The sequence below is a fragment of the Zootoca vivipara genome, chromosome 1 (assembly GCF_965207765.1).
Source record: "Zootoca vivipara chromosome 1, rZooViv2.hap1.1, whole genome shotgun sequence".
Taxonomy (NCBI): domain Eukaryota; kingdom Metazoa; phylum Chordata; class Lepidosauria; order Squamata; family Lacertidae; genus Zootoca; species Zootoca vivipara.
Window position 1 is genome coordinate 84,832,570 of NC_142582.1, and position 12,736 is coordinate 84,845,305.

At 45.4% G+C, this 12,736-nt stretch overlaps 1 protein-coding gene across 2 annotated transcripts; it reads right to left on the bottom strand.

The window, feature by feature from the left end:
• Nucleotides 1-1,055: 1,055 nt before the first annotated feature.
• PEX16 (peroxisomal biogenesis factor 16) lies at nucleotides 1,056-12,660 on the bottom strand. 2 transcript variants are annotated; one of them, XM_035115741.3, is made up of 11 exons: nucleotides 12,414-12,660; nucleotides 10,189-10,224; nucleotides 7,983-8,059; nucleotides 6,236-6,369; nucleotides 5,344-5,444; nucleotides 4,672-4,752; nucleotides 4,149-4,301; nucleotides 3,797-3,869; nucleotides 3,143-3,262; nucleotides 2,803-2,867; nucleotides 1,056-1,508 (listed from the first exon to the last, which is right to left on the bottom strand). In XM_035115741.3, the coding sequence occupies exons 1-11, from the start codon at nucleotides 12,547-12,549 to the stop codon at nucleotides 1,450-1,452; spliced, it is 1,035 nt and encodes a 344-aa protein (XP_034971632.1). In that variant the 5' UTR covers nucleotides 12,550-12,660; the 3' UTR covers nucleotides 1,056-1,449. The 2 variants fall into 2 exon arrangements, with proteins under 2 accessions (XP_034971632.1, XP_060130650.1); XM_060274667.2 differs by lacking the exon at nucleotides 4,672-4,752.
• Between the last annotated feature and the right edge of the window lie 76 nt (nucleotides 12,661-12,736).

The window sequence follows — 12,736 nt, forward strand, 5'->3', positions numbered from 1 at the left end:
TTCATGGCAAGCCCTTCCAAGTATTCAGCCTACCACTGCAGAAACAGACTGAAGATGCTGGGAAGTGCCATATCAGTAAATGCAGCCTTAGCAAGAAGAAAAAACAGACCATGCCAATAAGTAACCGAGGAAGTAGGCAGCACAAGCACTTTGTGCTCCAACTGCTGCTTTATGGGTGGAGAGAGTTGATGAAGCACTCGATTACTTACTTCTTGGACGCCTCGCATAGGGCAACCATTCTGATTTATTTGACCCAGGCATCGGCTCAGGCCTTTTATGTTTCCTTTGCTGGGAACTCAGTTCTGCAGACACCAACCAATTTGCCAAGGCCTTTGGCCCTGCTTGCCAGCACCTCCACAACCGGCAGTTTGTTCAGCAAGGCCCTGCAGCACACACTAGCTGTTATCCAGACAGTCTGCAAGCTGTGGAGCTGCATATCCTCAAGGGCAGGGCAGGAAATTAAGCAGGCTGGCAGAGAAGACCAGCAGCCCCAGCCCCTGGCAGACCAGGCTCCAGCTGAGCAGCATATGGACCACTGGAAATAAGCCAAGGAAAAAAGCATACCCAAGAGCATTCTTGGCTTGCTGCCTGAGCTGCCCCCAGGGGTGCACAGTTCCCTGCCAACCACAGCACCAAACTGCATATGTTTTTACTGTGAAAGATGGGGTGGGGAATAAGCCTGGCTGTATAGCCAGAAAAGGGTAATGGGTTTGTGCAAAGAGCAGCAATGGGTTATTGTGAGTCTGGAAGCGGCTTTTTCAGTGATGATTATGTGCCAGATAATAACATGAAGTAAGAAAATGGTTTGGAGCACATATCCTACACAGGGTTAATTCCAACGATCCAATCCCACCCTTTGCACCTGAGAATGGGGTGCATGTGTGCAAGGGGAAACATTTCCAGGCTGGTTTGAATGCTAATCTTTGTCTCACCTCAGAAACAAAGCACTGGCAGCGTCTGAGAAACTCTCTGCCTTCCATCCCAGCTGGCCAGAAAGCAAGAGAACTTACTCCTCCTGCGGTGCACGTCCCCAATATTCAAGAGAACAGACCAAATTAGCCCAAAAGCACTGCCGACTCCCGGCTTTATTCATTCATAGCCATAGAAAATACATACCAAAAAGAAAGGGTCCCCCTCCACAACCCCCATGAGATCCAAAACCATGTATCAGAATGGAGAGAGGAGTAGCATAGGTACTTTAAGACCTACTCTTTGTAGCATTCTTAGTTCACAGGGAGATACATTAAACAAAAAAATGTCAGAAGAGCCCTTACTCTTCTCTCTGTAATCATTAGCGTAAGCCATAAGACACATGTTGTGTTGCTGCTGCTGCTGCTGTTCTTTAAAGTCTCAAGGTTGCCTCCCGCTGTATAAAGTCATCCTACCACCACAAGCTTCTGCTTTTAGCCTGAGCGCCCTCTGGCTGCAATAACCCAAGCTGAGGCCAAATCAACCCCAGTTGTAGAAATAAATTTTCTGCCAGGCTGGCAAGTAGTCCATCAGTGGCCCTGAAATGAAGAAGGGAGAAAAATGTGAAAATGAACCGGAAGAACTTAAGGCAACATGTGAGAAATTAGCTTGCCAACATTTGCTTCCACAACTTCCCCTTCCCAGCCAAAATCCTGAGTTCTGAAATCACAGGTGGGGCATATGAAGGAAAGGATGTGGAGGGCTATTCATATAGCTAAAGGAAGGACTGGTATGAAATATATCTCAGGATGGGGTCCCTTGCATAGACCCCCTTTGTCTTGACAGAAAAGATGTTTTGGAGAAGGAAAACCGACCAATAATAAAACTGCTATACCTGTGTTGCTCAAGAATCTGGATTCTACACAGAATCGTCATTGTCAACTCCTAAAAGTTGGTATTTATTCAGACAATTTGTAATCCATGCCTTCATCCAAAACATGTACATTTTTTTTAAAGCAAGTGTCAAAACAGTGGGCAGCATTCAGTGTAGCACTGAGATGGTTTGTCAGGCAGAATTGCTTACAGTGAAGGAACAATCTTGTCTTTCCTCCCACCACATGCTGCTCTGATGGTTCCCTGACTGCCCCACCGCCACCACCACTGTACTAATAATAGGATGAGATTTTAATGAGATATTAGATCCCAAGCTAGATAGAAACAGTGAAGGAAACAATCACCAAATATATGGAAGACTGATGTATCCTACTAAAAGAATATACATTTTATTCAAATGTGCACCAACATCTTTTTAGGCTGTGGAGATGCGTATGTGACAATAGCAGACAACAGCAGCAAAGCATTTTTGTAGCCACACCTGAAGTCTTTGAAGAGACATTTCAGCTTCATAGATCCTAGTGCCAACTTTTCAAATGTGGAGATGATCTAGCCCTGCTGCTATCCTTGAATACAGCGATACCTCGCAAGACGAATGCCCTGCAAGATGAATTTTTCGCAAGACGAATGTGTCTTGCGATCTGATGGTGACTCGCAAGACAAATTCGTTTTGCGAAAAATTTGTCTTGCCAATCGTGGTTTCCCATAGGAATGCATTGAAAGTTAATGAATGCGTTCCTATGGGCAAAAAAAGAAATTTCAATGCATTCCTATGGGAAACCGCGATTCGCAAGACGAATTTTTTGCAAAACAAATTGACTCGCGGAACGAATTAAATTTGTCTTGCGAGGCACCACTGTACCCCTCATCTAAGCACGTGCTGAGTAGAAAGCCCCTTGAACTGGTTATCCCAAAACCAATGGCGGATCCTCCCCTACGGTTTCCTTAACCTTTACCAGCTTCCTTTAAAAAGACCAGTCACAGCAGCCAGCTACTTACGAGTGACCAAGCCAACTCCAGGGACGTAATCTGCCAGCAGGCGCAGCAGAAAGAGGATCCTGCCCCTGAAGGAACAGAGAGAGAGAGAGAGAGAGAGAGAGAGAGAGAGAGAGAGAGAGAGAGAGAGAGAAAGAGAGAGAGAGAAAACACCTCAGATGAGCCCATGGGAATGGCTTCCTTCCCAGTGGGAAAGGGACTCTTGGAATGGAGCTTACAGACAAAACCCATTTGGGTGCTGAATGCTCACAAACCACGGGTTTCTCTTTTAGAAATCCAGAGGTCTCCTTATGGGGTTGGGGATTTTAATACTGTTGAAAAGAAGCCAGCCAGGCAGCCTTACTCAGAGTATCTATCATAGAAAGGAGATCTCAGCAGGTAGTACAGCAGCAGGAGAGTCCGGCGCCTCAGCTCCACACGCTCACGCTTGTTGAGGTCTTTCATGTCACTCAGTAAACTCAAACTGCAGAAGGGAAAGCAGAGAAATCACAAGGGGCTGATATGTGTGTGTGTGTGTGTGTGTGGCGTGCCATGCTATTCTCCCAATTATTATTTTTAATGATTCTCCTAATGGTTTTTAAAAACGGGAGCGCAACTAGGCTTCAAGCCTGCTTGAGAGTAGTGCTTGTTGACCTGAATGATATTCCTCCTAATCTAAGTGGTGAGGAATTTGACAAACACACACTCCCTCCCTCCCTTTCCCCTTTTATGTTCCAAAGTTGAGTCCTGCTGTTGGAAATGAGTTCCAGAGGTACACTCTGGTTCAAAGGAAGCCTGGTTCCATCTCTCAGAGAGCATAAAGCAGCCTCTCTGCCACAAAAGATAAAAGCCTTCCTTTTTCTGCCAGCTCCTCACAGCGGGGCTGCTTCCCCCCTTGAAGCTGCAGAGGAGTATACCACTAGTGGAGTAAAAACAACCAGGTAATCATCATGTTACAAAAAAATTAAGGTGAAAGAAAATGGACCCAGGACCCTGAAGTGCTTTTCTCCCAACTGACCTTGAGATATCCAAGATTGCTGAAAGCAGCCAAGGTCTCCAAGATCTCTGTCCCCATAAGCCTACGCTCACCACTATGTACAAGAGTTAAGGAACTGAACAGACAAGAGGCAAAAAACTACAGAAGCAGAAAGACTTTGCAGCCCAAGCAGGCTACAGTAGCAAAAATTAAAGCAGGATCAGAATAACAGGGGACATTAATTGGAGCAGATCTTCAGGCCCATTGACTGAAGCAAAGCCTCCAAGAGTTTTGCCCAGGAGTCAAGACCCGCTCAGCATTAAGGGCCATGATGCTCCACACTGAGGCTGCAGCTCTCTCTAGTGGCACACAGGATACACTGCAGGGAGGATACAGTGGAGCAATGGGCGGGTAATGTAGATGGACTCCGCAACCGTTTCCTGGGTGCTCAAAGGGGTTGGCATCTGGTCTGTCTCCAATGCTCTTCGGTTCTGCTTCTCCTCCCGTTGCTGAGGCGCTCCCCAATGTCTGGAGTGCAGGGATGGGGCTAAAATTAAAAAGGAAGAAAGAAAGCTATCATACTTTGGATGAGCAACCACCAGCAGAATATCTGCACTGTCTGTACTTGTGCATCAATTTATTTAATTTCTATCCTAACCTTCCTCCCAAAGACCCCAGGGCAGCTAGCTACATCAATCTGTTAAATCAATACAATTTAAAATAAAACAAACTAATTTAAACTATCTACACCCTTTTTGTAGGGCTATGTCAAAAACTGCTGCCGTTTATGGAGATGCCCTTGTGTGTCTGAGTACATGTATACATGTGCACACTTTACATTTGCAACCTGCCAACACATGCAGAAACCTAGTTCTACCGTAGGTGTTATATGGGAGACAAACGAGAAAGATACTCACTGCTATCGAGAGATCTCACAACACGGCTACAGCGCTTCCCCACATATATCCGCTCCTTCCCTATTGAGTTTGCCTCCATATCTGTCAGGAGACAGGTGCGTAAGACCACAGTAAGGGCAGGGGGAAAGCCCTCCTCCACTCCAGCTCTTGGTTTGTTCAGGTTAGCACATTCATTTAAACAGAACAGCAGGCTCACAGGCATGAGGATACATTAAGTCGAGGAGAAATGTGACCCTCTGCAGACTGCTGACACTAAAGAAAAGCCTAGACATGGCACCAGAAAATGCTCTTCAAACTTTCTAACATTGGCCTCCCTGCAGGGAGGAAGACTGCAAGCCCCAACCACATCATGCCACAAGCTAAAGCCTAAAAACAGGGATAGCCAATGAGATGCCCTCTAGATGTTTTTGGGCTATAATCTCTCATCATCCCTGACCAATGGACTATGCTGGTTGGGGCTGGTGTGAGTCCAGCAACAGCTAAAGGGCCGCAGTCTGTGAAGGAGTCTGCAAAAACCGAGATGAACAGCTGGTGAAATGACAAAGATTTTCCGCTGCTCAGGTTACACAAACCCTTCCTTTTCTCAAACCTAGTCAATCAGTTGGTCGGCATTCAGAACTTCCTTCCTGACCAAAGCTAAAGTGGTAGCAATCCACCATGCACTTGACTCACCTTTCTGCTGCAATGACTGCCTTCTGTCTAGAGGAACAATAGGAGGAGATGTCTGGATGCCAGTTTTGTACCACAGCAAGAGCAGGAGGCGCAAGATGGCCCTGTGGGTTAGAGCAAATCAAAGGCTATAAATGCCATGCGCACACCAAGGCGGTAAAAAGATACAGCTCTCCAATTTGCCATCACATGGCCATTCATGCAACCTTGCATTTGCAACTCTGTTTGGTGATGTGTGTACAGTGAGGTTCCCCCGTCAGGTTGCTGCTGTTACCAGAAGTTCCAGCTACAAACACTGGAGGAGAAGGAAGAGTTAAGACAGCAATCAGGTGAGGGATGCAGCTGGGGAGCTGTAACTGGAGGAACCCCAATGTACAGTATCTTTAAGGCATACAGCTCCTTGGGCAGGCCCAGTTGGAACAAAGTGCTATCTGAGTACAATGACCCAATCCAGTCCCATGATGGATCACTGCAACTAGGGAACATTGTAAAACTAGAACAGTGCTCTCAGTGTCATGCAGGAAGTGCCGAACCTAGAGAACAGTGCTACCTCTGGTTACGAACTTAATTCGTTCCAGAGGTCCATTCTTAAACTGAAACCGTTCTTATCCTGAGGCATGCTTCCGCTAATGGGGCCTCCCACTGCCCACGCGCCAGAGGCGCACAATTTCCGTTCACATCCTGGGGCAAAGTTTACAACCAGGAGCAGCTACTTCCAGGTTAGCGGACCTCGTAACCAGAAGCATTCATAACCAGACTTTATTGTGGCACATGAGCCCTAGCAATCAAGGTTCCAGCGAGAGTCTCTTCCCCCCTCCTCCCACCAAAGGATTCACATTTACACCCTTGGGATTCACAAGGTGCAATAGTTCCTTCATCTTCATTGACCACTCACTTGGCCAGCTGGATGAGGACAATGATGGCCCACCGGCCAGTCTCGCCCCACACCTTGGCAGCCCCCATCTCGGCAAAGACCTCCACGCATTCAATGACACTCAGCCATGTCAAGAGTTTCTGCTGCGGAAGTGCCTGCAAAGCAAGAGGCAAGTGAGAGACAACATGATGCGATTGGCTTCAAGGCATAGCCAAAGTTCTCCTCTTAAACCATAGCAAGGTGATTCTGCAGGGGGCTGAGAGTCCATCATACAAATGAAAGGAAAGGAAAGGAACCAGCTGGATTCCAGTGGCTCCACCAGCGTTGAATACCCTCACACAGGCTCATCAATCACCCAACAACAGAAATATGTGTGCCAGAGTTGTGTTTGACTACAGGTAGAGAGGTTAGCCGAATTCAAGCTTTCCTGAAAAATAAGTTAGCAAAAAGTCTCTTGGGACATATGGTGGGGGCAAGTAACAGAGGATGGCTACCTTTCTCATTCCCTGCTTGCTTGCAGATCTCTGCTGAGAAGTCACTGTTGTATTTACAACATTGGAGAAAATCAGCCTTCACCAACCTGGGGCATGTCATGTGCTGGTGCAAAACATCTGGACAGCCTCAGATTGGCAAAGGCGGGATTAGCTGGATCTTTAATCAGCAATATATTTCTCATGACCACAAGAAGCGGGACAGTAAGAGCCATTTATGTTGGGAGAAGAGTTCTGCATTCAGTGTTAATAATGGCTTTCTGCAAACTGCCTACATTTACTTAGGCTGCAATCTTAAAGCAGACTAGGGAGTAAGCTCTCTTGAACCTGTGATGAACAGCAGAACCTGTGATGTGGGTTTTTCAGAAAATTTCAAGATGGGAAAAACAAATACAAATTAATGTAATTTGCATAAAAAATAGTTGGCACTGGAACATTTTCTCATGCCCTAGAGAGTGATCTAATTTAGCATGTTTATTTTACTTGTGCTTAGTAAACAAAACACATTGAAACTGCCAAGTATGTCTTATACTATATTTGCAACTGGCATCCATTTAATCATTAATAATGAGTTTATGAAAATAGAAAGCGTTCCGCAGAAAAATGAAGGACTGGGGGGAAAATTCCACCCCACAACACTGAGCGGGACTGCTTGGTGAGCCAAAATGCTCAGGACTGCACCAACGAGCTACACAAATTATTATAATTACAGGGGTATAAATAATAAAATTATTAATTATTATTACCATCATCATTTATTTTGTCTGTCCCCTGATGACTGAACAACCTGCTCCCTTTGTCTCCAAACCTTCAGTGCTACCCCATGTCCTCAAACTTTCCTTTAAACTCAGCAGGGCCTGATGCTTTCTGTTCTACCACCACAACTGAAATGGAAGAAGATCCTAAAGAATACTGATTTCAGTGAAAGATCAATTGGGCTCCATCACCCGCATCCCAATCCTCAAAGGAGGCCAGAGCTCATGTGGTGCACACCAGGTAAAGAAAGAGTTGGATTTTGAATGGCTCAAGAAACTGGTGTCACTCACAGTATAAGCCAGCAGTTATCCCTGGAGGCCACTGTAACTTTCATCAGCCTTCCAGAATGTTGTGGCGCAATCAGACAAGGGCTGGCAGGTGCCCAAGATTCAACCAGATAGCAGCAGCTTCAGAATCTATTGCCAACAGGATAAAATCCAGGAGCGACATTCTAGTCCTTGGCATGGGAGACAGGGATTGTACCCTGCCTGCCTCTTCTCTTGCACAGGAAAGATTCTTACCACAGAAAGAGGGGGCTGCAGCTCTTTCCGAAGGATCCAGTCATTCAACAGCACCAGCAAATTGGAGGCAGAATAAACTGAGAAAGCAAAAGGTGGAAAAGGCACAGGAAGAATTACTGTTGTGTAACCAGGAAAGGAAAAAGGCCACTGATTAGAAGAGGACACTGATTTAATCAAACAACCTTTCTTTTGAAGGAGAGGCTACATGAAGGTAAAGTGAGCGTTGCCATTTCTGGGCAGGTCTTCACAATTATGCAACTTTCTCAGTTGCACATAGGTAGCCAAGCGCCTTGGCCCGCTTCCATAATCTGGTGCAATGGGGGTGTGTGGTAAACAGGTCCATTCATTCTTGTCCTTGGCATGATGCCATCAGATGGTACATTTTTATCACCATAAATGCTATTTCAATATGGATGTTTGCTTATAGTCTTCAGAATACCTTTGACCTGAGCTAGGCTGCTAGCACCTGGCAAATATTTTGGCCTTGCTGAAGTAGGATGGATGTTGCAAGAAAGAATGAGCAGAAGCAGATGAGATACAAAATAAGACAGTAATTTGCTTGTTGTTTTTAATTAGATATAAATGACTTAGACATACAGGATCTGAACATCAGCTTAACGGAGTGAAACTAGCCATTTGCTGGCAGTTGCCTGGGGCATCAGAAAACATTCACCATTACCATTTATTTATTTAATGTATTTATACACTGACTTGAGAGTGAACTGAAACTCAACAAGATGAAAACACTGTTGGTAGGCAGTTATTGAGTCTGGGAGTTGGAGAGAAAACCTCTTCTAGATGAAGTCACAGAGATGATTAGTAGTTTGTGAGTACTCCTTGTTCCAGCTGCTTGAGCCCCAGGGTTCTGGATGAGTCACCAAGTGTCCCCCTTCCTGGATTAGGATAGCTTGGGCACAGTGAGCTCAAGAACAAATTATTGTAATGCACTCTACTTGGGATCCCACTGAAAGTGGCCTGAAAACTGCAGCGTGTGCAGAATGCCACCACTGGATTATTGAACATTACAGCAAGGTGAGAGAGATCATATTATATCTAGCCTTCAGGAACTATGCTGGCTGCCTCTGGTACCACACCCAATTTGTAATGTTAGCCCAGGGGTAGGCAACCTAAGGCCCGTGGGCCGGATGTGGCCCAATCACCTTCTCAATCTGGCCCACGGACAGTCCGGGAATCAGTGTGTTTTGACATGAGTAGAATGTGTGCTTTTATTTAAAATGCATCTCTGGGTTATTTGTGGAGCATAGGAATTTGTTCATTCCCCCCCCCCTATAGTCCAGCCCCCCACAAGGTCTGAGGGACGGTGGACCCGCCCACGGCTGAAAAAGGTTCCTGACCCCTGTGTTAGCCTATAAGGCCCTAGATGACTTCAGGCCAAAATACTGTATATTCCTGCGTATAAGACTACTTTTTAACCCTGGAAAATCTTCTCAAAAGTCGGGAGTCATCTTATACACCGGGTTGTATTTCTTATACGGCAAGTATATCCCAAACTCTATATTTTAACTGGAAAAGTTGGGAGTCGTCTTATACGCCCAGTCATCTTATACGCCGGAATATACGGGTACTTAAAGGACCACCTCTTCTTTTTGAGTTTAGAGGTTCTACTATATTGTACACTGTACTGAAATCCTTCTGGATTAAGGGCAGTCTAGAAAAACTTAACTAACTCTTTCAAGGTGGCTTACATTAAAACACAAAATTACAAAAAAATAAGGATGAATTACTGGGAAACCAGTAACTAACAAATGTCCACCGAGCATTACTAAAATGTCATCAAAACCAACAGCAAGAGCAGTATGATAATTTTTTAAACCCTCAAGTGAAAAAAGTGAGTCTTCCGATCATTCTGAAAGGTCTATAGTGTGGCAGTCTAATGGAGCAATGAATTTCAAACCCTGGAGACGCTACAGTGAACACCCTCTGCCTCATAACTGTGTGTGTGCCTCCCTGCCCACATTATTATCATTTCCCTTTGGGTCAATAGGCCCAATAAGAAAAAAGGTTTTTTCCTCATTTACTCTGCACCAAAACTTTCAGCAGCCATTGAGAAATCTTGGCTATGCATTAAATCTTTCTCCTTAAGACAAGGCCTCCTTCTGGTCATCTTCTACCGACAAAGCATGACATTATTTGCAAATAATAACATATGTCTGGGACCGCACAGCCAATCTCCAGCTCTACTTACCCAGCTCAGACAGTTCATGAGAGTCAGAAAACCGACCTGGAAAATAAGCATAAGGAAGACATGAGCCAATATTCCATACCCTTTTGAAAACAGTCCAAACATGTCTTCTGAGGGAAAGGCTTTGATGCAATTCTTACACAAATATGCTACCCTGTTGCTCAATCAGCCTGGAGGTTAAAATTTCCCACAGAAGCCTACATCTACTCTGCATCTTCTTAACCAATATAGAGCTGCACTGCAGTTTCATCAACAAGAGGAGGCATGTCCTATAGGTAAATGACAGATGACAATTCTCCAATTTGAGCCTTTTTGCCATAGCATTATAGGAATGTAATCCCAGATTTCCTTTATATTTGACAGACACTGGGGCCACTGTGATTTATGGTTTAAACAATATAGTCATAATTAGGTTTAAAAATTTGTGTTTTTTCTTATGAACAATGAGCAAATTATTTTATTTTTGTTTCAGATGCTATTTTGACCAGGTATACTGCAACTTATAGTCAGGTGATGGCTATCATTTGGTTCCATTACCACCCTAACGGGAAAAAATGGAAGTATGGAACCAGAGAACTGGTCCACTTGTGAAGTGGAAAATGGTGCAAGAATAGGAAGCAGATGGTAGGGACAACAGTTATCACAATAGAAACAAGCAGTGAGGTTCTCCAAGCATCTGAACTGGGATAAGTATTGGAAACTTTAACTTATTTATATATTATCCAATGAGGCAGCCAAGTTCGCACATGATAGCAAATTATTCAAGTGCGGTGAAAAGTCAAACAGCCCGTGAAAAACTCAAAAATGATTTGTCAACAGCAGAAAACAAAATAGCAAAGGAAATGCAGTGCAAATAGTTATAAAGTGATAGACATTGAGGCAATATGGGATCTGAGCTGCCTATGTCTACCTAACAAAGGTACCTTAGGATTTTGCTGCAATGTCAATAAAAGTGAAAAAGATTTGTTGTTTTTTTGTTTGGGATTAATAGGTTTAAAAGAAAATGTTAAGGTATTATAATGACTTTATACAAACAAATAGTGCTTTCACTTCAGGAACACTATTCTTTGTATCCAGACTTAAGAAGGGCATGGCAGAGAGGCAACCAAAAATATTAAAGTGTTGGAATACTTTCCCTTCAAGGATAAGTCAAAGTATTTGAAGTTTTTAGTCTAGAAAAAAGGCAACTAAATTTGAACTTGATAGAGGCTTATAAAATTATAATTAGTACAGAGAGAGTACTTCCCCACCCCATCTCATAATGCAAGAAGGTAGAGGGCAGGCAGTGAAACTGATTGGGAGTAAATTCAGGGCAAAGGAGAGTAGTTTTGCACACATGCACATTTAACTAATGAAATTTACTTTCCCAAGATGTGGTGATGGGCCACTGGCTGATCAGTTATTGATTTAAAGCACTTTCACTCTATTCTTTGGCCAAAAGAGATGAATAACATGCAAGACAACTCCTGCCTGCAAGCTTGCAACATAAAAGGCAGGACACAAAAGGGGAGGAAAGGAGTGGGCGTGAAGGGCTTCCTTCCAGAGAATGAATTTGCCTGGTCACCACTGTAAACAAAATAATGGACCAGATGGCCTCTGGGCTTGAGCTAGCAGAGTTCTTAAGGATTGGAACGTAACTGCCCTGCAGCTACTCAAGGTTGCAACAGAAGTCACCAACAAGGGTGAAAGGTCAGAGCTATCTTGGAGTATGGAGTGTGACCTGGCCGCTTCAAAACAGGAGGTTATCAAACCGGTGATTGAAACCGGCTGCAGGCACTGAAATAGGCAGGTCACACAAACGGGAAGTGGCAGAAGGGGGGCTGCCTCAAGAACACAATTCAAAACATCAGGGTACAGTACTCTTAACAAGATGCAAAGTAAAGGGATTCATTCGAGCAGATCTCCCTCCAAATCCGAGTCCAAAGGTTTGGAGGATTTGGAGAAGGGGGACACACACACACCAGTCATTTACATCCTCTCTCGCTTGGGGCTGCCACCTTCCGACCTGGCACAACTCCCGCTCCTTTAACAGTTGTCGGGGAAAACTTCACCTGCCGGACTTCTGCCGGCCACGCAGCTCTGAAGCCGCGCCCACACCATCTTCTGCCGGGGGGGGGAGGTAAATGGCAAACCTTTCCGCGACTCTGCGTTGGAGAAAGGGAGCTGGGATTCCTCAAACCCCCCTCCCCGCCCGCCGGCTTCGGTCTCCCAGGCTCGCCCCCGCCTACCTGGCAACAGGTAAGAGAGGCCGCGCACGGTGCTTTCCAGCTGAGCTGTGGCCGCCGGGTGTCGCTTCACGTAGTCCTGATAGCGGCCGCACAGGTGCCGCAACCTCCCTAGCGGCCCCTGCGCGGATCCTGCCATGGCGGATCCCGAGACGGGTGCACGCTGCGTGCCCCCGCAGCACAGCTGTCCCCCTTTCCCCGCCGCAGCCGGGGACCCACGAACCCTCTCCCAGTACGCCTGACCAAGCACGCATGCGCGCGCGCGCTTCCGGGTTGGACTTTGCTTTTTTTGGACACGCCTCCTCCGTCTCCCGACTCTGCTCTTT